This window comes from Oryx dammah, unplaced genomic scaffold (genome assembly GCF_014754425.2).
Source record: "Oryx dammah isolate SB20612 unplaced genomic scaffold, SCBI_Odam_1.1 HiC_scaffold_18, whole genome shotgun sequence".
Taxonomy (NCBI): Eukaryota; Metazoa; Chordata; class Mammalia; order Artiodactyla; family Bovidae; genus Oryx; species Oryx dammah.
In genome coordinates, this window is record NW_024070202.1 from 111,760,444 (window position 1) to 111,786,750 (window position 26,307).

A 26,307-nucleotide genomic window follows, 5' to 3' on the forward strand; every position below is an offset into this window, starting at 1 on the left:
CGTGGGGCGGCGGCGGCGGCAGCGGCGACTCCGGCTCCGGGCCGGACAGCGCAGGGGCCATGGCCGAGGCGGCCCCGGCTCCGGTAAGGGCGGCCCGCGCCGCGCTGAGCGCAGCGACCCCGGGAGGGTCGGGGCGCCTCGGGCTCTGAGACCCGGACCCGAGGGGAGGCGGGGGAGGGCGGGGAGCCGGCCTCCTGTCAGGCGCGGGGCCCCGGAGTTGGGCGCAGCCCCGACGACTGAGCAGAAGACACCTCGCTCGGGGTCCCGCCGGCGGGGGAGGGCCCGGGAGCTGGGGGAGGGGGGACCCCGACGCCGAGCGCGGGTCTGGGATTGCTCGCTCTCCGCTTCGTGCGGTCTCCGCACCTCCGTGCGAGTCCCCGGCTTCCCATCCCGCTTGGAGGTTTGCAGCAGAGACAGCCTCTTACCCCAATGGGAGGGATGAGTTCAGAAACAATCCCCCCGCCTGGTGCCAGCCCCGCTCGCAGCCCCGCTGCAGGACGCGGAGGCAGGGGAGGGTGGTGGCTTGATTTGATGTTTTCATCAGCTGTTCTCCAGCCCTGGGAGCGGACCCAAGAGTCACCTTCGCTGCAGCCCCCCACCCCCACACCTCCACCCCCACCCCAAGCCTCGTGCAGCCACAAATGCGGGGTGACGGCAACAGTTAGGTGTGTTGAAGGACCGCGGGAGCGCAGGGATCCCCAGTGCCCAGCGCGTGTCGGGGGATGCCGGACACACAGGAGGCCCTCTGTCGGGGTTGCGGAGTGCTGGTTTCCGCGCGCGGGATTGCCTTCTGCGTGTTTATTCATCCATCCAGCGGATGTTTACCGCAGGCCGGCCGCGGGCCCAAGCCGGCTCTGTGCACGGCTAAGCCAGCAGAGCTGGCCGAGACCGCCCCTGCACGCAAGAGCCTCGTGAGAACCAGCCAGGGACGTGCCAATACCAGGACCGGATGGGGGGCCCAGCATTTGCCAGCTAAGAAGCCTCTGCGCACCCCAAGTTCATCCATTGTAATGGCTCAGGAGCCAGACTGGCCTACTGAGTTGCAAAGTGAGAGGAGGAAAAGGGAAGCAGCAGCAATGGGGCTGGGGACAGAGCAGAGGAGACCTATTTTTTTCCCTTTCGGATCTTGTTTTTCCAATATGGTAGAGACGATCATGTGTCTATGCTAGCCCTGTCCAATAGAAATATAATGGAAGCCCTATAGATAACCTTAAATTTTCTCGTAATCACACTATATTATTTATTTATTTATTTTTGTTAGACCCTCTGCAGTGAAAGCTACAGAGTTCAAACCACTAGGCCGGCTGGGAATTCCCAGTGGTCACATTTTTTAGAAGGAAAGAGAAACAGATGAAATGATCTTTCATGATATGTTTTATTTAGCCCCGTGCATACAAAATATTTCACTGTGTAATTAGTATTAAGAAATTATCGATGAAGTTTTACATTTGCATCCTCGTATCACGTCTTCGAAACCTGGTGTGTATTTTTATACTCACTGCACATCTCAATTGAAATGAGGGCGTTTCAGGTTTTCAGTAGCCGCACGTGGCTACCATATTGAACAGTGCAGGTCCCGTGGAGAAGACTCAGGAGGGATTGAAATATTGACTATAAAAAAAGAGATAAGATCAGTGTATTTTAAAATGTGGAAGGAGTGGCATTCAGAGCACAAGGTTTTGAGTAGGATGAATCTTTTTCCTGAGGTAAGGAAAGAAGAAAGCAGATATACTAAGCTACTGATGAATTTGAAGTGAGGAGTGTGAAGAAAAAGAAGAGAAAGTTGAGAGAGACTCCCCCCATTCCCACTCTCCAGGGTCTAATTACTCTTAATTCTTAAAGTCGGAGGCCATGTCATCTCCTGAGAGGCAGGGGGCCTGCAGCAAACAGGAGGCTCAGCCTGCGATCCCTGAACCAGCAATGTTGGCATCACCTGGGAGCCTGTTTAAAATGCAGACTCTCAGTTTTCCTCCCAGACCTACTGAGTCAGAGTCTGCATTTTAAGGGGATCTCCAGATGTGCTCAATAGTTTGAGAAGCGCTTTTATGGCAAGTTGAAGAGGGCCAGGGGCTTGTAATGGCCAGTATGGTGGGAACCAGGCGGTGTAGTGTCCCTGCTGAGCTTAGAGACCGGGGGTGTGTGGTGACACCACTTTACCCTGTTGTGCGACTTCATTTCCCTGGGCTTCCCAGCCTCCTTCCAGGAACAGAGAATAAGAACAATTGATTCAAAGCTGGAAGTTAGCCGAGCCACTGAGGCAGAAAGAGAAGTGAAGGCTTGAAGTTAGCTGAAATGATCAGCCAAGGAAGAAAGGAAAGCCTGGAGCAGGCTGGTAAACCAGAAGCAAATGGAAGGGTCAAGGGTTCAATGGGATCACAGAGTAAGTGAAAGAAGAGTAAGGTTGTGGGAGCCAGGGAGATCAGAGGTTGTGGCCAGAGAGCAGGTTATCAAATTCATAGCCAGAAGGCTTTGCAGAGATATCCTTGTCCACCCTCCTCTTTGTTGTAGGAATTTCATTAAAAAAAAAAATACACTCGTGTTTCAAAGTATGCTCAGTGAGCGGGGGAGGGGGGAGCCTGTTATTTTGTTGGAAAGACCTAGTTCCATACTCATTTATATAGACCAAAGTTGCCCTTCCCGAAAATTCTATGTTGGTTCCAGTTCTGTCTGCCCTCTGGAGTAACACAGAGTGGATCAGATTAAACAAGTCTGTTCTGCCTTCGGTTTGATAACCTGCAAGTATTAGAAAAGAGCCATCGTGTTTTCTCCACATGCAACATTCGTAGCTTACTCAACTACTATTTCACGGTGTGGCTGTGGTTGTCAGTCAGGTGGTGGACGGGCGGGAGCTTAATTAAGTCAATAAAGAAGGAGTTTATCAGAGGGCATGGAGCTCGGTGAAACCTGGAGAGATCCTGGTGCATTTCGAGCTTTTGCGGAGGCAGAGGATGCCACCACAGCCTGGCCCCTGGGGGGCTGGCTCAGGGCCTTCCACCCCAGGGAATGCCCCAGGCCGCTGCTTGGTCCAGATTCCCCTGGTCACTGTCTTAGCTCATCCACCCCTGAGTTCTCTTGGCGTTTGGTGCCACTGAGCTCCACAAAGATGAGGCTTAAGCAGGCAGTACTAAAACTGTACTTAGAGTAATCGCAGCTGGTCACGGAAGCAGCGCTCATCTGATTTTGCTTTGGATTAGGGGCCCTTCTAACACTCAGTGTCTCCTCCCATCTCCCCACTGCGCACAGACTTCCGAATGGGATTCCGAATGCCTTACCTCCCTGCAGGCGCTCCCTCTTCCCGCAGCCCCAGCGGCAAACGAAGCTCACTTGCAGACCGCGGCCATCTCCCTGTGGACGGTGGTGGCAGCCGTGCAGGCCATCGAGAGGAAGGTAGAAGTCCACAGCCGGCGACTGCTGCACCTGGAGGGCCGGACGGGGACGGCAGAGAAGAAGCTGGCCAGCTGTGAGAAGACAGTGGCGGATCTCGGGAACCAGCTGGAGGGCAAGTGGGCCGTGCTGGGGACCCTGCTGCAGGAGTATGGGCTGCTGCAGAGGCGGCTGGAGAACTTGGAGAACCTGCTGAGGAACAGGAACTTCTGGATCCTGCGGCTGCCCCCGGGTATCAAAGGAGACATTCCAAAGGTAGGCCTTGCACTTCGGCGTGGGGAGTACAACCCCTCGTCCTTGCTATTGTTCAGTTGCTTGGTCGTGTCTGACTCTTTGTGACCCCATGGGCTGCAGCATGCCAGGCTCCCCTGTCCTTCACCATCTCCCGGAGTTTGCTCAAACTCACGTGCATTGAGTCCATGATGCCATCCAACCATCTCGTCCTCTGTTGTCCCCTCATCCTTAAACTGTTAGTAACGGGTGGTCTTGGTCAATCAGTGAAGGCTGAAGGAACCAGGAAGTGGCTCTTTGTCTATTTGGGAAGCATTCCATGTTCAGTTTACATGTTCTGATCATGGGAAATGTCAGACTTCAGACTGGAAGACTCTTCTTAGCCCAAAGCTGGCTATCCAGCAGATGGATTTTTTTTTTTCTTTCTCCTACCCATTACCGCCAAGTCACTTTTTTTCTGTATTAACCTATCTGCCGCAGTCTTGATTGGAAACAAAATTAAATATCATTGAAATCAGTCAATTTGAATTTGTTGGGAATCCTGGTTTTAAAAAAAAGGACAGAGGAATGAGATATAGAGTCAAATGGTTGGTGTAAGGATGGGGGGCTGTCTGTGGCTAGGATCCACGGGGGGCCTGTCCTTCACCCTTTACAAGGTGCGCTCTAGTGCTTGGGCCCAGCCTCTCCAGAGGGAATAGCCCATAAAACAACAGGAAATAAACGCCATTCTTGAGCTCTGGAAGACAGAGGCAGCTAGTTTCCAAACATGCCTGTTTATTTATTCATTCATTCAACAAGTATGTCTTGAACACATACTGTTTGCTTGGTATCTAGTTCCTGAAGGCACGGCAGTGAACAATTCATGCAAGCTCCCCTGGAGCTTAAATTTTGGAGGGAAAGATGTTACAAACAAAATAAATCCATTTAAGTGCCTCAGTAAAAAATAAAAGTGTTATCTGGTGATTTCTTTTTTAGATTGGATGTCAGAGAAGGTCTAGTAAAGGTATAGTAAAGTATTTAGGCTAAGAGTAAATGACAAGAAGGACCCTACTGGGAGAAGGTCTGAACAGGAACCTTCCAGGCAGAAAGAATACCTAGTGCAAAGTCCCAAAGGCACAAACTTGGAACACCAAGAGGAAGGAAAAAGGCCAACCAGCTGGTGTGCCGTGAACAAGTAGTGCCTGTCCAGAGACACAGGGGGTGACTCGTTTAGGGCAGGGTCTGGGAGACTGAAAATTCTGATGGGCGTCATGTCTAGATGTTCTAACTTATCAGGTTCAGGATGGGACCTAACCATTGATCTTAAAACTCCATAGACGATTCTAACATGCGACTCTGGTTGTAAACCACCAGTGTAGGGCCCTGGAGACTGAGGTGAGGAATGTGGTCTTTATCTGAATTAGAATGAGAAGGTTGGAAGGTTTTAAGGGGAGGAGTTGTATCTGGTTTATATTCTGAAAGAATCTCTTTGGTGTCTACCTGGAGAATGGCTCACGGGGGTAAGAACAGAAGCAGGGAGAAAACCCTAAGGCAGCCGTCAGGGCGGGAGGGCCAAGAGCGGCTTGGCTGAGGGTAACAGCAGTGCAGGGGGAGACAAGCGGGCAGATTCGGGACATTTTGATGGTAAAATTGACAGTAAGATTTCCTGATGGGAATTAGGGAATGAGGAGTTAAGAACAATAATAATTGTAAATTTACTGCATGATAATTTCTGAGCACTTACTGTTGTAAGTACTTTAGTTACTTTCATAAGAAGTCTAACTTGCCCAAGCTCATACAGTCAGTAAATATAAATAGCAGGGTTAGATTGTGACGCAGTTGGCTCCAGAGCAGGTGCTCTTAACCACGGACTCTCAGGTTTTTGACTTGGAGGTCTGGGGGGATGGTGTTGGCATTTATGGAGGTGGGGAAGAAATTAGTGCCCCTTTGGCAGTGTTTGAGATGCCTGGGATATGTTCAGGAGTGCTGCTAAGCGGTCTCTGAAGCTCAAAGGTGAGAAATATTTGGAAATCATTGACATGCAGATTGTATCATAAGTCATGAAGCCAGAAGCAATGACCTCGGGAGAGAAGGTGGAGAGGCAGGAGAAACGAGTCCCAGGACCAAGCACCAGGGGCGGGAGTGGCAGCCAGTGAGTGTGTGGGTCACAGGGTCAAGGGACAGTGGTCATTTGGGCTGATATGTTGCTGAGAGGTCTAGAAAGATGAGGATGGTGAATGCAGTTTGACAGCACAACTTCATCGGGGACCTTGCAAGAGCTGCTGCAGGGCAGAGAGCGGGGGATAGAAGACTGAGTGTGGGTTGGGGGGCAAACAGAGGAGATGGAGACCCCTTCAAGGAACAGGGGTGAGCAGGTGGCCAGGAAGGTCAGAGCAGCATCTGAGAGAGAACCTTCCCCGCTGTATGGTATGTGTGTACCTGAGTGCTTCCTGAAGTTCTTTGGAGTAATTTAAACTTGCTGTTGGGCCATAAGAATAGCAGAGAAGGTAAGTGAAAGTTACTTACTGTCTAACCTGGGTAAATGGATAACATTTAAACTGTCCTTCTTAAACTTCCAATTTGTATATAAAATGATGTGACCCCTCTCAAAGATTACTTCATGAAATTAAAATATACAGAAGATTTACTAGATTGAAATATGGGCCATAGGAACACTTTCATGTCCTTGATTTGTTGAAAATGCTCCTACTCTGCCCTTATTTTTGAATGCCAAGTTCAAAATAATTCTCCCTCAAAAATCGTTTCTTAATTTTCATTTTTCGAATTGTGGTAAAATATGTGTGACATAAAATTGACCATTTTAGGGGAGGGGAGGTGAAAGAAAAAATATTTACCATTTTAACCATTTTAAACAGACAGTTCAGTGGCATTAAGTACATTTCCCTTGTTACTCAGCTATCACCAGCATCCATCTTCAGAACATCTTCATTTTGCAAAACTTTAGTGATGTACCCATAAATCCTCCCAGGACCCCCTCCCCCAGCCCCTGGTGACCCCCGTCCTGCTTTCTGTCTCTGTGAATCTGTCTGCTCCAGGTCCTCATCTAGGCAGGCTCATACTGTATCTGTTTCCTTGTGAGGGAGTATTTTCCTGGGCTTGACACATTCAAGATCAATCCATGTCAGGGCAGGTGTCAGAATTGCCTTTTTAAGGCTGAGTAATGTTCCACTTCTCTCACAGTTTTAAAGGCACCAGTCCTTTTTTTTCATTACATCAAATGCCATTGGTGAAAAGTTTAATAACAAATCAATTCTTGTTTGTAAGAAATATATTTTTTTCGCTCTCTGGAAGCTTTTATCTTCTACTGGTACTTGTTATGTCTTGGGTGTAGGTCTTTTAAAATTTATGTTGGGCACTTGGTGTCACCTTTCACAATCAGAAGACTGATTTTCAGCTCTGGGAAATTTTCTTCTGTGATTCTATTTTTACAATCTTTTGTTTCCCCCATCCACATTTTTTTTTCTGTTCTCTTTGTGGAATTACTGTTTGACAGATGATGGATTCTTGTCTTCGTCTCTTTAACTTTTCCTTCGTATTTTTCACCTTTTAAACTGGAGTTCTGTTACTTTTTCTTCCAGCCTTTCTGACTTCTATTTTAACAATTGTATATTTAATTGTAAAGAATATTTATTTTCTCCTTTTTTAAAGCAGCCTGAATTTTTCTAATGGATGCAATATCTACTTGCATGTCTCTGGGAATATGTGTTAGAGCTTTTTAAAATATATTTTTTTAAATCTAGGATTTCTTTGTAGTGTATGTTCATCTCGATGCTATTAATTTGGCTTATTCATTCATTCACTTACTTTATTTCTTGGCTGCACTCTAGAGCACAGGCTCTAGGCACATGGACTTCAGTAGTTGCTGCGCTTGGGCTCAGCAGTTGTGACTTGTGGGCCCCAGTGCATGCAGGCTACAGTAGTTGTGGCCCACGGGCTCATTGCTCCACAACACGTGGAATCTTCCCAGACCAGGAATCGAACCCATGGCCCTTGCTTTGGCAGGTGGATTCTTAACACTGTACCACCAGGGAAGTCCAGTTTTACTTTTTTTTTTTTTTTTAATTTAGCTACACACTCTTAGTTGTGGCACATGGGATCTAGTTCCCAGACCAGGGATCGAACCGGGGCCCCCTACATTTGGGAGCATGGAGTCTCAGCCCTTGGACCACCAGGGAAGTCTCAGTTTTACTTTTTTTAATATTGAGTAATCCTTTTTAAATTATATATTTTTTAATCTAGGATTTTTTTGTAGTTTTTTTTTTGGTTGGTTGTTCATATTTATAAGCGAAGGATTTGATTAATAGGATAATTAGAGGAAGCTTGCATTTTTCTCTACCGCCGTGTCAGTCTTTTTAACCAAAGGATCTTTCCTTTGCATGAGAGGCTCTCTCCTTAGATGCTCCATATAGGTGGGCTTCGATTCAGGGTGCCATGCAAGGAGCAAACAGGCAGTGCAGGGCCCACCAAGAGGCCAGGAGTGAGGCAGGACTCTGAGTTAGCCCCACACCAGGATGGGGTACAGTGGATGGGACAGCATGGGTACTGTCTCCAGACAGGTTTTTAGATTTCTTTAGAGATGAAGTCTGGGTTTCAGCTTTGGGGTAAATGCTTCTTTACCAGGGCTGATGAGGACAAGAGAGGGGGCCCTGCTGTTCCAAAGATAGACTTTCAGCCTGCAGTTTCCAACCACCGTCACTCCTACTCAGCGTCTCTGCCGGCTTTGAGCTTGCCGTTCTCTGCATTCCTCGCTGCAGTGCTTCCCTGTGTGTTGTCAGAGACGCCGCTGCCTTGTACCCCAGGCCCCAGCACTCGCGCGCCCTCTGGGTCTCAGTGAGAAACTCGTCAGAAATTCTGATTGGGGCACACCGTCTCCTTCTCGTTCTTGGTACTGTTACTAGTATTTAGTCCCTCCTGGTCCGACTTACTATCATTTCAATGGAACTTGGGTGCGAAAGGAAGCACGTGTGTGTTCAGTTCACCATCTTGAGCCAGAAACCCACCCTGATCCTTCATTTTTGTCATCGTTTTATCGTATGTGTTTCTGTCGTAAACTTTCACGAATCTTTTGTGTAGTGAGGTAAGATAAAAACTTGACTATTGAGTTCATCTACATTTGCCCTCAGCTTGATTTTAGATGCTGAACAGGATGTGAAATGAGTAGCTTATGATGCTAGTAGCTCCTAAGGGACAAAATTTATGGTTGATGACACAGATGAAGCGATTAGAAAATGTAATTGCCTCACAGAATTACATAGCCCTTTGTATTTTAAAGGATATGTGAAGTTTATGAAGATGAGTATCTTTTTATTGAATTTTTTAATTTGGGGAGAAAAAAATACACACAAACATATATATAGGAAATTACCAGGAGTCTTTCTCATTCTCTTTCCTTTTTCCATAGGATCCTGTTTTTATTTTATGGATTTAATCTCTCTCAAATCCTTATGGTATTACTAGTAAGGTTTTTATAAAGATTCTGTTGCCTAGTTTTTCCACACTCATCCTCCCCCTCTTTTCATTTTAGTCTTTCTTGATCATGCTGTAGGATTTCCAGTGGTCACAGTATTTAAAAGTTAACACATATTTAAGAATAAAACTGGAAAGCTCTCAAGTGGGCGAAGGAAGAATGAGCCGTTATGATGATGGCCGAAGTAGAGAAACTTTATACTAGGTGACAGTGCCCACACCTGGTACCTTAATACCCCAGGCCCCTCTTGGATTTCTCTACAGAAAGACATATCCATTTGCCTACGGATAAGCTCCTAGCTTTAGATAGCATTATGCTGGAAGGTGGGGTTCCTTATGACCATTCCCTTCATACAACTTGACTCCAGCTAGGCAGAACCCATAATTGTTTTCTGAATGCATTCTCTAATGTTCCATGCTTAAGTGTTTTTCCCATTCCTGTTAGGCCTGTTTATAACCTAACTATTAGGACTGACCAAAGTCCCACCTTTTCTAGACTTAGTCCAGCCTCTTTATAGCTGTTTCCAAAATCTGTTGTCCAGGTCATTAAGCTGAATTTAGTCGTATGCTTCTTTTAGACTGAAACTGTATATTTATAATCTTGCTGCTTAAGATAAGCCTCGTACTTCATGGATATCCACTATAGGCTCTGTTCTGTGAATTAAATACTGCTTTGCATTTGTACCTATCTCTATTGATGACCAAAACTCACAGCCTTAAAGTTTGTCACAGTGAAAACATCATCAACTCTTGGAGGTTAGATCTGTGTCTTAAGTCTTGCCTATATCCTTTTGGCATCTCACATAGGTTTTTTGTAACTAGTAGGCATATATATAGTTGGAGAAGGAAATGGCAACCCACTCCAGTATTCTTGCCTGGAGAATCCCATGGACAGAGGAACCTGGCTGGCTGGCTACAGCCCTAGGGTTGCACAGAGTCAGACACGACTGAAACAACTTAGCATGCATGCAGGCATATAGTAGAGATGTGTTTGTAGTAGAGTGATTGAATTGCAGTGAGAGAAACTAACCCCAGTGTGTTATAATTGCAGGTGCCTGTGACATTCGATGATATCTCCATCTACTTTTCCACTCCAGAATGGGAAAAATTAGAAGAATGGCAAAAGGAACTTTACAAGAATATCATGAAGGGCAACTATGAGTCTCTCATCTCCATGGGTGAGGCTAAGCCAGCACCGTTTGAATGCGGGGACAGCAGCTCCGCGCAGTCGCAGAACAATCCCTTTTCCTCCAGCGTCCTCGTTCTCCCTCTGTCCGCATACATTTCTGGTTCCAAGCCAGAGATGTCCAATTCACCCTTGCTAAATAGGAAGTCATAGTTTCTCCTTCTGCCAAGTCAGGGGACAGAGGGTGAAGGTCAGGGTTGTGGGTGTGCCAGCTGCAGTGGTCTCCATGGTGTCCTTCCTATTTATGGCCTCGCCTCTCCTCATTGAGGCGAAGGCGCTCTTATACCATGGAGGCAGTCGGCGGGCCTCGCCGCTCCTCACTGAGGTGCACACGCTCTTACTCCATGGAGGCGGCAGTCCATGGGCCTCGCCTCTCCTCGTTGAGGCGCCCTCGGTCTTACTCCGTGGAGGCAGCAGTCGGTGCTCAAGGGGTACACAGCCTTTCTCACTCATCACCTCTCCTCCCACCACTTTCCCAATAGACACTGTCCATGGTTGGAGGTGAATGGAGGGGGAGAGTGGTCTAGACCAGTGGTCCCCAACCTTTTTGACAACAGGAGCCAGTTTCGTGGAAGAAGACAGTTTTTGCATGGGTGGGGTTGGGGTTCATGTTTCAGGTGGTAATATGAGTGATGGGGAGCAGCAGATGAAACTTCACTGGCCACCGTCTGCTCACCTCCTGCTGTGTGGTCCGGTTCCTAACAGGCCACAGACTGGTACCAGACCATGCCTTGGGGACCCATGTGCTAGACTCAAAGAAATTCCCTGGGACTGTGGGCCTCACAGCCTTTAGTTCAGCTTCGATGGCCGTTAGTTGTCATCCTCACTGATTACTTGTCATACCCTCTTTCCCATTTTCCTCTCGTAGATTATGCCATGAATCAACCCGATGTCTTATCTCAGATTCAGCCAGAAGGAGACCGTAGTACAGAGGACCAGGCTGGGCCAGAGGAGAGTGGGATTCCCACGGACCCCAGCGAAGGTGAGTGGAGAAGAGATATCCACCCTTTGTCTCCCTTTCCTGGTCAGAGGTGATAGCTCGGAGCAGAGGTAAGCAGGGGCTTCTGGAGGCTCTCGGTCCTAAAGCAAGGAGATTGTGAATGGGTCAGCAGGCGCTGGAAATCACCTTGTCCAAAGCCTTCACCCGTCAGTAGCACATGCCTGAGAGTATTGAGGGAGCATGTGTCCAGCTGTTCAGAAGTGTTGAGGGGCTGGGAGTCTGCATGGTCCCTCAAGGATGCACGAAAAGGGCAGACCTGATGACGTCCACCTGGGTGAAGTGGATTTTGCCCCCGTTTGGGAGCCAGTTATCACTAATTAACTCCCCCTACTTTTTTTTTTTTTTTTTTGGTTGGCAGCTATTCGATATTATGGGGGGAAGATTGATAGCCCAAGTTCAGTTGTTATTTCTCTCAAGTCCCACCTGTTACCAGAAAAATTTCATATAGATTTTGTTTGCTAGACGGAAATTTCATCCTCCAGACATCTCTGTGAGATGAATATCTCTGACAACCCACCCTCATTCCATGCACTGGTATTTTTTTTCTAGCATTTTACTATGAAGATTTTCAGTCAGAAAAGTTGAAATGATTTTGCAATGAACACAGAGATACCAATCACTTAAGATTCTATCCCTGGCATTTTATTCTACTTCCTTATTATATGTGTGTCCATCTCTGCATCCCTCTGCCATCCATCAATACATCCTATTTTCTGTGTATTTCAAAATCAGTGCAAATAGCAAGACCTTTCCTCCTAACTAGTTCGTCATGGATATCATTAACCTAGAGTTCAATATTTGTTTATATATTTTGGATACACATTTTATATACAATGAAATGCTCAAATCTCAAGTGAACTTTCTCTGAATTTTGAGGAATGTATGTCTGCCACACATTGTTTTTAAGAATGTGTAGGTGATTATATTTAGGCGGTGTAACAGGTTGAATTTTATTAATCTCTATACCTTGGATATAAATAATGAGTCTAAAATCACATCACAAGTAAAGATGGGTTATTTGATTGCAGAAAAATTCATTATTGGAAGTGGCTCCTTGGTCAACTTTATTAGTTACCTGACATAGGCCTCAGTGAGAGAAAATGAGTATGTCATTTTATTGTTTGCGGATGAATGGAAATGGTGTAAGTAATTTTGTTTTGTGATCATACTTGAAAGTTTCATTTAGCTGCCGTTTTGTCAATTTATTTTTACCTTGGTTTTCAAGACTCCATTTGTGGGTAGTCACCTTTTATGCTTTAATATATTTTTACTTAAAAATTAACAGTGTAAGTTTTGAATTTATTTAATACTCTGGTTTTATTCTTTAGAATTTTAGCTTGCATTGGTAATTACCAGCCTAGTTATTTACCTGAACTTAAAGATAGCAGTCATAGAATTTAGACTGATCAATATATAGCATTAAAAAAAAATCATACATGTCTAACCTTTAGAACCCTTAATATTTTCCCCCTTTTAGGTTTAATTATATTTTCATGACTTTTTATTCATTTAATTCAATTGCTTTCTTTCGGTTGCTCAAATTGTCAACAACTGACTTTTAAACCACCTCCTGTGTCCTTTCAGTACTGCCTCAGTACTTGTTTTCTTTTTCTTTTTTTTTCATGATTAAGAAGTTGAATATTTTATTATTAAATTGTTTATTCTCCTGCAAGGCTGTTACTTCACTGTATAAAAATAGCACCAGCAAACACAGTATATTGCAAAATTAAGATAGTAATATTCTTCATTGGACAGTATACAACTAACAAACTTTGCTCCACTGGCAGTTATTTCTAGTGGGAAGATAATTTTGACCCAAATCCAAAGATAGCTGCAAGTTACAGTGTCATATAAGGTTTAAGATAACCATGTTATCCTTGAATTACATAATTTTTGTAATTGGTTTTACCAGAGATAATTTCAGGAATTCTGAATATTATCACTGGAGCCTAGCCTAAAAACCACAGGGTGCTGTGGAAAAGATGCGCAGTGTTTATCTGAAGTCATTAGAAAGTTAAGGGGTATTTTCTTCAGGAAACATTGTTACAAGTAGTTTCTTTTGCTAAAAGTTGCTTTTTAAATATCTATCCACTACTAATTTAAGACAACTATGCTCTATTAAGTTGTTTCAAAGTAGTTTATTTAGGGGGTCCATTTTCACTCCTCAATAGATTTTATGTATTTCTCATATGCTTCTTCACTCATTAGTTCATCTAGTTCTGAAGGGTTACTGAATGTCATCTTGATCAGCCAACCATCTTCATAACAAGACTTGTTGACAAGTCTTGGATTTTCTGCTAGAGCTTTATTAATTTCAGTTACTTCTCCTGATAGAGAATAGAGTTCACTAGCAGCTTTCACACTTTCCAAAGCACCAAACTCCTCTTGTTTGTTCAACTTTGTCCCAACTTCAGGCAGACTACAGTAAACAACATCTCCCAAAGCTTCCTGTGCAAAATTGCTGATTCCCACTGTTCCAACACCATTTTCTGTTGTTACCCATTCGTGCTTTTCTGTGAATTTCCGCACCGAAAGCAGAGCAGGGCCGGTGCGCAGCGCCTGGACGGTACCCGCTCGCAGTCCCCAGGGCTGTGGCGAGCAGGGCGCACTGGGTGCCAAGATGGCGCGCAGGCTGCCGACCGCGGCCCGCACGCTCCGCACCGCGCGCAGCGCCATGTTCGCACGGGTGCAGCGGGTCTCCCCGCGGCACCTAGAGCACCCTGGCCGGCCAGTACTTGTTTTCATTAAAAAAAAAAAAAGTTCCTGACTGTGTTGGGGTTTCCAAGACTTCTACACTCAAGTAATTCGCTAGGAGAAGAGGCCCCAGCATACAGCCATACTTAGGGCTGAGATTTATTACAGCGAAAGGACACAAAGCAAAATCAGCAAAGATCAAAGGTGCTCAGGATGCAGCCTGGAGGGAACTGGGGGCCAGCTTCAAGGTCCCTTTTCCCTCATAGACCACACTTAATCTCTCCAACAACAAGTTGTGGCAACACACACGGAGTATCATCTCCCAGAGAGGCTCTCCAGAGACTCAGCACCCAAGGCTGGTCCCATAACGTAGGCCCCCTCTGTCTGGCATGTACCAAGATTCCAGACTCCCAGAGAGGGAGTGGATCTTCAGCATAAACCACAATGTAGAAACAGCTGAGACCCAGGGAGGCACTCTTAACATTGAGGAGAGCTTGAGATCAGCACAGGAAGCTCCTTATCAGCCAAGGGCCAACCTTGGGAGCAGGCCTTCCAAGGACAGGCAGTTTCAGGCCTGCTGTGTTGACATGGGGCTACTTTAGATTTTCCTTCTCCTAACACATTAAAAACATCCTGATTCCTTTCAGTGGAGAATAGTGTTAACTGTTTGGTCATCAAGTGCCTAACAGACTGTCCGCGTGGATGCCAGGTGGATACTAATGCTGGGCCACTTCAGAAACGGGACTAATCAAATATTTTTTTCATTGATTATTCTTCACTCTGTTTATATCATTTCCCCATCTTGTTCTAATAGGAAAAGAAAAGAAGAAAAACTTCTCATTATTGAGCAAGCAGCTGTCCTCTTCTTTAACATCATCATCTTTTTAAAGTTAAAAAAAATTTTTTAATTTTATTTATCTATATATTTTTGGCGGTGCTGGGTCTTTGTTGCTATGCTGGCTCTTCTCTAGCTGCCGCCAATGAGGGCTGCTCTCTAGCTGTGGTTCGAGGGTTTCTTGTTGCCGTGGCTTCTCTTGTTGCAGAGCACAGGCTCTAGGACACTCGGCCTTCAGTAATGGCGGCTCCTGGGCTCTAGAGCACAGGATCAGTAGTTGTGGCACAGAGGATTAGTTGCTCCTCAGCATGTGGGATCTTCCCAGATCAAGGATTGAACCTATTTCTCCTTCATTGGTAGCTGGATTCTTTACTACTGATCCACCAGGGAGGCCCTTCAAAATTAACTTTAACACACTTTGTAATTTGTTAGTAGACCACTATGTTCATATTAAAATATTGATGTATTTTTAGAAACAATTTTCTAAAATATGTTTGGATTTTATCCTTATTTCTTATAAAGCCCATAATTTATTATCTTACTCCATTTGAGAGCTTTAGGAAGAACTGCACATTGTAATTAAGTAAAAATTTATACAGGTAGAATAGATTTGGGGATAGTAAGGATACCGTGTGGCACCCCCTCCTTTTTATGTCCAAATATCTTGGAATTCATTTTATATTCTGTCTTAGTCACCATTATCTGAATCTGATGAAGAGATTATTATTCCTTCCAGGGAGCAGTCATTGGTGCCTCATATCTTAGATAAAATTGCTTCAATTAGTAGAAAATAGTAATGACTGAGAGAATGCAGAAAACTATAAACCTGAGATTTTCTGAAATTCCTTGTTACTAGGGCCAAAATGCAGACCAGCTCTGTGTGTGTGTGTGTGGCCATTATTTGGTCACTGATAGTTGTAATATTGAACTCCAGTATTTTAGAATTCTTTGGAGAAAAGGCTTAACTAAGAAGTTCAAACAGAATAACAACCAAAAACCCATTATCTAGCCCTTCTTCTAGTTTGGAAGCCATGGACCTGAGCCTACATTCTAGAAAAGTAAAGTAAATTCATTCCCAAACTTGCAGTCCTGAGGAGACTTCTTTGTTCATCATTGATTAGGGTCCATCGCCCTTATCTCCTTTGTCACTGGTCACTCTTGTCCAGCAAGACCATCTTTTCCTAAACAAAATCAGTGACTAAGACATCCCAATATGGTAAACTCTTTATTTTTGTTTAGCCTACATGCAGACAAGAATTACCCTGGAAATAAAACTTAGCTTAGTACACAAATACACAACATAGTCACCTGCTGTGTTACAGTTCCATATCTGCTTCATGAAAGTTGGAAAAAGAGTTTTGTATCTTTACCAACGGTAGTTTCATGTACCAGGCATTTTCATTGTCTGCTTAAGAATTCATATCTCAGCATCAGTTCTAACTCACTCAGTTTATAATACCTTTGTACAATCCCAGAACCTCAAGGCTCCAGCTCCTTCTCAGACAGCTTGGGCCCTACCTGCTTAAAGCACACATGATAACATTCAACCAGCATAGACATTAAAATTTTATATTTTCTTGCCATCTGCCTTTCTATGTTAACCACCTCTCGAACCTAAAACCTCAGCATTTCTTGATTTCCTCTTACCTGATCAGTATTTTCTGTTTCTCTCTTCTCTAGCTTTCCCCAAAGCCTGCTGCTTGCATGAACCTGTGATTTTACTTTTCTTCTGTGTCTCTTTAAGTGTCCACTGTTAGGGTCCCCCAGGCCTGTGAGGATGTGCTCCAGGTCCCCTTGTGACTGGGCCAACAGTCACCCTTCTGTCACCAGGCAGGTGACGCATGAGGCCCCCTGACCACTCCAGTCTCCTGCTGCTTTCATCTCACTTCCAAAAGGTGCTCAGCCCTGCACTCCCACCACTCCCACCGAGTGTAGCAGGCACAACCATATTCCATGCACTCAGTGACAGCAGTGCTAAGACCCAGTTATTTAATAAAATAAATATTTACTTTGTTGTCCTAATCGAGTTAGTTAAATGACGGGAGGAACTTACTTTAGCATCAGTATTCAAGAAGACCCCGGGTTTCCTTCCCGGGGTTCCCCAGATTCAGTGAAGGCATGCTGAGCCAGTGACGGGAACAATAGCCGCTCCCGTTTCTGGAGAACCACCTTGGTGTTTCAGTCCTCCTCAGCTTTTATGGTTGGCTGCTGACTAATACTGTAACAAACGACTGGAAAGAATCCACATGCCCATCGGGGGAGACGCTGAATGCACAGTGGTACAGCTCCAGAAAGGAAGGAGGAGGGTCTCTGTATAATGCTGCAGACACGCATCCCAGAATGTATTGTGAAGGAAAAAATAAGGTACAGGACAGTTGGTGTAGTATGCCTCTTAAAGAGGGAAAAAAATGAAGATGTATGGAAGATTAAAACAAAAGCCAAGGAGGATGGCTACCTACACAAGGAAAGAGACTAGAGATGGAAGCTAGATCTCTTTGAATGTATTTTATACTTTTGATTATGGAGCCTTGTAAATATTTTACATTGAAAAAAAGATACAAAATCAAACACATGCTAAAAAAAATAAACTATACCACGAAAAATCTTGGGTCCACATTTTTGTTAATAATACTTGTATAGTTTTGAAATGTACATTCAGATAAAGCAAACATTATGCAGTGTTATTGGGAACCAAGATTCTCAGGATAAGAGAGAACAGATACAAGTATTAAAGCAGTTTCATAAATATTAATATACATTCATTATATTTTGTTTTTCTAAATGGTATTTTATAGCTCTGTCTATTGAAAAGACCTAGAAGCAGTGACAACCTATTAACAATTAGCATCCTTATCATCCAGATTATGGTCTCTAAATTCCATTTCTCAGATTATTGATTGTGTGGTTGGAGTGGAAAACATACAAGCTGAATCTGGTCTAGTTTGTTATACCAGAAATGGAGGAAACTAGATATTTGATGATGTGAAAAGATATAGAACTGATATGAAGGGGCTCCCCCTAACCAAAAAGGGACAATTTGAGCATCGAAAAGAATAATGACTTGAACTTACTTCTGAAACAGAAACAGATTCACAGACACAGAAAACAAATTTAAGGTTACCAAAGGAATTAGTTGGGGGTAGGGAGAAGGAAATAAATCAGGAGTTTGGGATTAACATATACACACTGCTGCTGCTGCTAAGTCACTTCAGTCGTGTCCAATTCTGTGCAACCCCATAGACGGCAGCCCACCAGGCTCCCCCGTCCCTGGGATTCTCCAGGCAAGAACACTGGAGTGGGTTGCCATGTCCTTCTCTAATGCATGCAAGTGAAAAGTGAAAGTGAAGTCGCTTAGTCATGTCTGACTCTTAGCAACCCCATGGACAGCAGCCTACCAGGCTCCTCCATCCATGGGATTTTCCAGGCAAGAGTACTGGAGTGGGGTGCCATTGCCTCCTCCGATATACACATTACTATATATAAAATAGATAAACAACAAGGACCTACTGTATAATGCAGGGAACTATATTCAGCATCTTGTATTAACCAATAATGGAAAAGAATCTGACAAAAAATACATATATATATATATGTAGAACTGAATCACTTTGCTGTATACCTGAAACTAACACAACATTGTAAATTAATCATACTCAATTTTTAAAATGGTTTCAGAAAAGAATAATGACTGCAATGGATTTAAACTCACCAAATATATAACATTCTATGAGTTCATAATGATAAACTAGAGAAAAAGTAGTCAGAACCACTTGAATCACATTTGGAGGTTCTAGAGCACTAACTCTTTATTTAGAAGACTGATGAATGAAGCAGTTAACATATATATTATATACATATGTTCATAATATGTATAAACATGTATAATATTTATAAAATCTTGAAGGAAGAAAAGATAAGGTTGGACTATAGTTAGTACACTTCAGCCTTGTAGCTCAAAGTAGGAAGTTTGAAAGGCAGCCCGCATGTGTATCGAACCCTGTACTCTGCCTGTCTGCATAACCTGACAGTCTGTTGGGCCTTGTCCGACCTCTTATTTCTGCTCTGTGTATTCCTTTAGATCCCAGCAGTCTCTAACTGATTTGAAAGGCATTGAGCAATAACAGTGAGTTCTGTTCATTCACTAGGAATAAAACCATAACCTGCATACAAGGCTTTTTTGATAAATAATATAGAGAGCTTGAATTTACTCTCTGGACCCTGTCAATGTGCCAGCTTGTTCTTTTAGGCCAAAAAAGGCTATATAGACCTTGGCTGGAATAGCAAGCACAGCTGTTTCTGTACTGATCAAATGAGGCATGTTATGTGCAAAATCTTTAGAGGCTGTTCTTTTTTTTATTTTCCAAAAGAATCCCCAAGGCCTGAGGAACTTGCAAATACTATTCTCCCTACTCTCAGGGTTTAGGAAACAAAAACCTATGTCATTAATAAGCAAAAGTAATATGCTGTCTTGAAAACATGGAATTGGGAACCTGAAAAATGTTTCTGAGCAATCAGATCTGTGCTTAAACCTGATTTTGTAATTCTGATAATATATTTGTTTTTAAATTAACATTCTTAAAAAGTTTTTTGGTCAGTCTTGTTTGGTTGTTGTTTTTTTTTCTGTATTTTAAAGTAAATCTTTGATAATCTGGTGTTTCACTGTAAATGTTTCCTTACTGGAAATTTACTTAACCTCTGTGGGCCCCCTCTAACTTAAATGGAGAGGAGATCCCCTGCTTCCTAATGTCATAAAAATGCTGCGAGAGAAAAATGTGAAAACACTCTGAAAGTAAGTGTGCTGATGAAATGAAAAGTACTCATGCTTCTAGGTGATTTCAGGATGTCATCTCCAAAATAAAAATTTTTATTTGTTTTGAAGGGTCGGGAAGGTCCCATGGAGAAGGGCATGGCAACCCACTCCAGTATTCCTGCCTGGAGAATCCCATGGACAGAGGAGCCTGGCAGGCCACAGTCCATGGGGTCGCAGAGTCGGACACGACTGAGCGACTATCACTCTCACTTTTCACCACCAAAAATAGTGAATCAAGGTGAGTCTATCATGGAAAGATTCATACATTTGGTTTTATTTTGAATTGGCTCTGGGGATGTTATATGTGTTTTTGTTTTTTTAAGGCTGATTTTGTTTTGTTGTTATAGTTGATTAGAGATAAATATTGAGGCAAAATGTAGTATTCAGCACACCAGCATGATTATTTCCACTTTCTGAGTCAAGCCCTGAAGACGTTTCTCTCCCCCCCTGCCCCAAACAGAGCCTGGCATTTCAACATCAGATATTCTGTCTTGGATTAAACAAGAGGAAGAGACCCAGGTTGGTGCCCCGCAGGAGCCCAAGGAGAGTGACATGTGCAAAGGCACCTATGCTGGTGAGTACCGAGCCGCCCAGGCTCAGAGTATGTCAGACCACTGAGTAGAAGCTGCAGAGGAAGTGGGGTTGTGGAGGCAAGGAAGTGGGTGAGGAATAAGAAATGTGGGCGGGGGGAGGCTTGTTCAAGTAAGAAATGAAACTGAAATCCAACTAAGATAAATTTTAAGTGAGAAAACACACTCTTAAATGTGAAGACAAATTAGAATTGTCAGAGGAAGGAAAAGAAGTGCACATGGATGAAAAGTATGAGGGGAGAGAAGGGCAGAAGAACATTGGAGGATCGCGTAGAAAAGGCCGAAGCTGGATGGGGGTAGGGGAGACAAGCCAAGGCACAAATGAGGGTCTTAGTGAGGAGCTCTCCCTAAGGACAAAACCAGGACAGGAGAAAACACCTGTCTTCTAAGACACTTAGCGCCATCTGTATTTTGCCATTTGAACAGAAGAGAATCTCAAGGTCAGAGGAGACACAATGGTTCATGCAACTGAATGCAACCTATTTATCTTTTGTGCTCTGTGCTTAGACCCTGGAAAATCAAAAGAGAAAAAGAGTTTCTGCTCTTCTAGAAGTTTTGTTGGAGGGACACATTTCAGTACTAGGCATGCCTATTATTAAATGTCAAGGGTGAGTGGGATGGATGACTTAACTTATACACAAGAAATAAGGAGTCTGGAGGACATTCCATCAGTTATCCTCTAGGCATTTAGATAAAGCCTGAGAAGGACGTGAAGCTGGAACTGGCCTTAGCAAACCAGTACCAAGTCCTCGGGTGTAACTTAGGAGGCTGGGAAGGGCGGGTGCACTCTACAAAAGGGAGGGCATGGAGAGCGAAGGTACAGGAGCAGAAATGCATACTGTATTTTCTGAAAGATAAAGGGACAGAGAACTATATTGAGAGGTTTATCTGACAGAGTAAGGAGGAACAGGATTAGATAAATAGATGATTTTAGGCCTGGTCACAACAGGCAACAGAGAACACCTCAGAGTGCGTGCGCCAGGAATGAAACAATGAAAGTCACTGGAAAGACAGACGCCAGGGCCCTTCTTGTCCAAGCGGAAGCACCGCAGAGGCTCGGTAGTGAACTCTCTGGTGATGGACCGCGAGCCCTGCAAACACCCTGGTGGTTGTCTCAGCCCTCTGCTGACTTCCTGCTTTGCACCGGGCAGGGACCCGGGAGAGCTGCGGGGAGCCCGGGGGGGTGGCCGGGTGTGACCCTGAGCTCTTTCTTGCAGACGAAGAGCTGGTCATCAAGGCCGAAGGCCTTGCCAGAGCCTCCCTGTGCCCCGAGGTGCCCGTCGCCTTCTCTTCACCAGCAGCCGCAGCTAAGGAGCCGTTCCCGGACGTGGCCTTCAAGAGCCCGCAGTCTGCGCCCCTGGCGCCGTTTGGTCGTCCAGCCGCTGACCTGGCCGAGGCCTCGGAGGGACAAGTGACCTTCACGCAGCTGGGCACCTACCCGCTGCCGCCCCCGGCCGGGGAGCCAGTGTTCTCCTGCCACCACTGCGGCAAGAACCTCAGCCAGGACCTCCTGCTGACCCACCAGTGCGGCCCCCCGGGCGAGCACGCCACCCCCTGCGCCCAGTGCCCCAAGCACCTGCCCCCGCCAGCTGACGGCTGCCCCCCAGCCCCCGCCCGCGAGACGCCCCCCACCTGCCCACACTGCGCCAGGACCTTCACGCACCCGTCCCGACTCACCTACCACCTTCGGGTCCACAACAGCGCCGAGCGCCCCTTCCCCTGCCCCGACTGCCCCAAGCGCTTCGCTGACCAGGCGCGCCTGGCCAGCCACCGGCGAGCGCACGCCAGTGAGCGGCCCTTCCGCTGCGCGCAGTGCGGCCGCAGCTTCAGCCTGAAGATCAGCCTGCTGCTGCACCAGCGTGGCCACGCGCAGGAGCGGCCCTTCTCCTGCCCGCAGTGTGGCATTGACTTCAACGGCCACTCGGCCCTTATCCGCCACCAGATGATCCACACGGGCGAGCGGCCCTATCCCTGCACCGACTGCAGCAAGAGCTTCATGCGCAAGGAGCACCTGCTTAACCACCGGCGGCTGCACACGGGCGAGCGGCCCTTCAGCTGCACGCACTGCGGCAAGAGCTTCATCCGCAAGCACCACCTGATGAAACACCAGCGCATCCACACGGGCGAGCGGCCCTACCCTTGCGCCCAATGCGGCCGCAGCTTCCGCTACAAGCAGACGCTCAAGGACCACCTGCGCGCGGGCCATGGGGGCGGCTGCGGCGGGGACCGGGACCCCTCTGGACCGCCGCCGGAACCCCCTGGGCCCCTCCTACCCGGGCTGGAAGCCTCGGCCCTGGGCGTCAACCCCGAAGGTCTGGAGGCCAATCAGTGGTATGGGGAAGGCAGTGGGGGCACGGTTTTGTAAAGCTGTCTCCTTTCAGGGTTATCTATGTGGGCAGGGTAGCGGCAAGAGGAAAGCCCCACCACCCCTCACCCCGCGGTAAGGACTGCTTGGCACGTCGAGGAATGTGGGGTCCTGAACACTTGACTAGAACCGTGCTTGAGTTTCAGAACTTTGGAAGAGCACCACATTGCAAAACCCAGGAAGACCTGGAAGAAAGCCCAGCTTCCCCATCTTTTCAAAAATAATATGACCGAAGCAGAAGTTAGAAGAATGTCGCAGAGGTTGGAAAGCAAGGTTCAGCCTCTGATGATCCATCATAGGTTAATAAGTTGAGAGTGGTTGAGCTCTATGTAGAGTCAGGTGTATGGAAGAGCCTCCAAGCACTGAAGCCCACCGTGAGGCAGAGAATGTTTGCCCGAACCTTCCTCACTTCCTTGGTCATGTGATGGCTGCTGGAAGCCAGTGCCCAAGCTCTCCCCTCTGCTCCTGCTCCCCTAGCAGAGCTCCAGTGTCCTGCCCTGCCCAAAATGATGACTCAAGACTGCCTTCCTAGGTCTCCCAGAGTAATCCTTCTAATATATTTTGTTTAATATTGAGTGAGCAAAAATCTTGATGTTAAAAGCTTCTTAAGGAGAACAATTCTTTCATTAGCTTAATTTGAAGCATCCAGGCTTTTACTGCCATTTAAGCTACTAGAAAGCTTTGCCAAGGTCCTGGTTAAGAACTTGGAGGCAGGATATGCAGCCCCAGCTTTAAAAGCTAGAGATCCCAGAGAAATGACAGAACAGCCTAGAGTTTGTGCCTGAACCATGTTCCTGAGAGCCTCTTATATGTCATATTCTTCCTTATCGTTTCCAAGCCAGTAGGCTGGCTTTTCCATTCCTGGTGTCTAATATTCTGACAATCGTCAACGGAAAAGGCTACAGCACCTTCTAGAAGCATTACAGAGTCCTGGACAGTGCCCATGGCCTCTCAGCTTTTGCTTCCTCAGTAGTGAGATGACAGTTACAATGCAGCTTTCTTGAGCCGGCATTGCCTGCTCAACCCCTCCTGGTGATGGACAGATTGAGGGGCTTCATAGACCCCTGAGAGCTAAGCGCCAGACGGGGCGAGGGCAGCCTCTTCCCACCGGCTTTGCTTCTGGGGAAATTTGCCACCATATATACCTTTGAAAGGGTCGCTCAGTCACCAGGCAGCATCTGAGCCTGGTCCCATTCCTAAGCGACTTTGCAGTCGGGCCACTTTCCCTTTACAGATCTCACATTTTCATCTGCAATGTGAGGCTGGTGAAAGGGAAAAAGTGAACCTTTAGGATTAAAAAATATATATATTGTGGTACATTCCTTCTGCCAAAATCCTATCTCTATCTCTGGTTGTTATCCAAGGAAAGCAAAATAAGACAGCAAAATCAAGGCAGAGACGTTCTTGCTGAAACTCGACTGAAATCAGTTTGATTTGTTGTTGACCCGGTTGGAAACTGGGATAGAAGACGAGAGCACAGAAGCCCCAAGTCCTGGGCAGAAAAGTTGTTTGTACCTCTGGCGCTCTCCTGTTTCCCCGGAACCTCCCTATGGTGACTGGGACAAGGTCTGCGAGCATTTAGGCAAGACACTCTCTTGACAAAATGATAAGGGAATGACCCGTTTTCCCCGTCGTCACCCAGCGCACACTTCACCCTGCCTAGTTAAGTGTGACTGCACTAGGAAAAAGTGTCAGCCCAGCCAGCTTCACTCCCGGGAGGGTGCTGTCTGAACATGCTGCTCTCTGGCTAATCACATGTATAAAATACCTGCTCTGCGACATTCACAACACCAGGTATCACAGGAGCCCTAAGGAACGTGTGTGAGACCCAGTCCCCTGTCGTAACTTACAGTCTGAAGGCAAGGGCATGGAGCACACCAAGAGATGATGAACAGAACCTCGACACACTGGATTGAAGAGTTTTCGCGCTAGGATCTGGATCCACTACCATGGAAACTGGGGAGTCCTGGGGATCTCAGAGCCCGAGTTCCAGCTTCACGGGTAACCACCTCCCCGCCAGGAACTCGAGACTGAGATCCAGCTCTGGTTTGCATGTCCCTAACGAAAAAGAAGAAGAGTCACAGTGCTGTCCCCCTGTGGGAAGCTCCCTTCTGAAGAAACGGACTTGCACATCCTCCAGGGTTTGCCGGGGAAGGCACCCCTCCCTGCACTAGATGTGGTGATGGATGAAGTGACCTGGAGAATCCTCTTTTACTTGAAGGTTTCCTGAGGACACAGAGCTTATTCATGAAAGAGACCTGGGGATCGAAATGCTGCAGAGAGGTCCCACAGTCCCTGTTGCAAGGAACTCTAGCCAACCGGGACCCACAGTTTGGCAAGAAGTGAAGAGTTCACATACCCACAAGGTACGGGCCATGAAGCTGAGTGAAAGGGAATGCCAGGGTCAAGCCAGAAGATAGAAGTGGAGGTGATCCAGTTGTCAACCATCAACAGACCATGGGTGCAGCCACTGCACCTTCTGGTCTCCTTTCCCTCAGTCTTCTCACCACATAGAAATCCAGGCTGGGTCTAAATTAGAATTTGTTTGCTTGAAATGCAAAAGTGGATAAGTGAAAAAAAAAAAAAGACCATTGGGAAAGATAAGTCCAACAGAGAGGTTCCAGTGTGTGGAGAAACTTGGCTCAGCGGGGGCTTCTGAGACAAATCATACCCTTAACAGTATCTGAAGATTGGTCGTCCCGACTGGACTCAGTAGGAAGGAGGAAGACGGAAATGTGCGCTCCATCAGTCTGCCCTCTGGCCGGGAAGTGTGTACTGTTGCACATCAACAGGCACCATCTCCACGGAGTGGATCCAGCTGTTGACTGTAACCAGATTCACGCTTTGCTTCCTTACTATATTTTTCGTTATCACCATAAGATGAACCTCTGGTTCCACCGCGGATGTGAACCTAAATGGAGTTGACCGTCTGGAAAGTAAAAGAAGATGACTCTGATCTTTCGTGCTGGGTGTTTGTTACTAGAACGCCCTGGCCAGGTTCTGGCTGCTTTACATAGCTTCCTAGCAGTGCTTTACAGAACTTCCCTCACCATTAATAATAGCCTGCAGACTTCCCGCTGGGGGGACTCCGCTGGGCTTCTTTGTGGAGCATTTTTAAATATTTGAGTATTCATGGCTATCTCAGCCAGAACCAGACTCTAGAGCTTACCCGGGAGTAATAAATGTTTACTGTCTCAGTCTTAGAAGGTCTGGTTGATAAGAGAGAACCCGAGTCCCTTTATTTGTTCATTCCAAATGGGATGGAGAACTCTGCTCACATGTCCTCTGGAGGAGGAGCAGAACACACTGTCTCCCCGTCCCCCCGCCCAACATCCCACACTGTAGCTTCTTAGTAAAAAGCATCCTCCTCAGCTGCCTGAGGACCACCGAGAAGCTGGGAGGAAAAGTAAGACTCTCCCCGAACGCTCTCGCAGCCCAGGAACTCTGTTACCGTCAGCGCCGTGTTCCCTCCTCTTGGTGGAAACCTTTGACCCTGCTCTCTTCACCCTACAAAGGAAGCAGTCTTCTCACAGGGTTTTCCACAGAGGACATTCTTTGACTTGGGAAGTGTCAGACTCTTAGAAGCAGAGGATCCTCCAGTTGGGGCACATGGGCGGCAGATGGGGACAGGGAGTGCTCGGGCCTCACAAAGGCGTGTCTTGTGGGTTAGTGCAGCTTAGTGGTGTAGAGCATGGGTTTGGCCCAGACCTAGCGAGTCCCGACGTCGTAAGAAGTGACATAACAAT

The 26,307-nt window shown here is 46.2% G+C and overlaps 2 protein-coding genes across 2 annotated transcripts; one reads left to right on the forward strand and one right to left on the reverse strand.

Moving 5' to 3' along the window:
* Positions 1 to 25,914, forward strand: ZNF398 (zinc finger protein 398). The gene is made up of 6 exons (XM_040260330.1): positions 1 to 83; positions 3,244 to 3,639; positions 10,133 to 10,259; positions 11,136 to 11,249; positions 20,067 to 20,180; positions 21,414 to 25,914. The coding sequence occupies exons 1-6, from the start codon at positions 60 to 62 to the stop codon at positions 22,559 to 22,561; spliced, it is 1,923 nt and encodes a 640-aa protein (XP_040116264.1). The 5' UTR covers positions 1 to 59; the 3' UTR covers positions 22,562 to 25,914.
* On the reverse strand, positions 12,894 to 16,079 carry LOC120877927 (glycine cleavage system H protein, mitochondrial-like). Its single transcript, XM_040260417.1, has one exon. The coding sequence runs from the start codon at positions 14,010 to 14,012 to the stop codon at positions 13,425 to 13,427; it is 588 nt and encodes a 195-aa protein (XP_040116351.1). The 5' UTR covers positions 14,013 to 16,079; the 3' UTR covers positions 12,894 to 13,424.
* Positions 25,915 to 26,307: the final 393 nt, after the last annotated feature.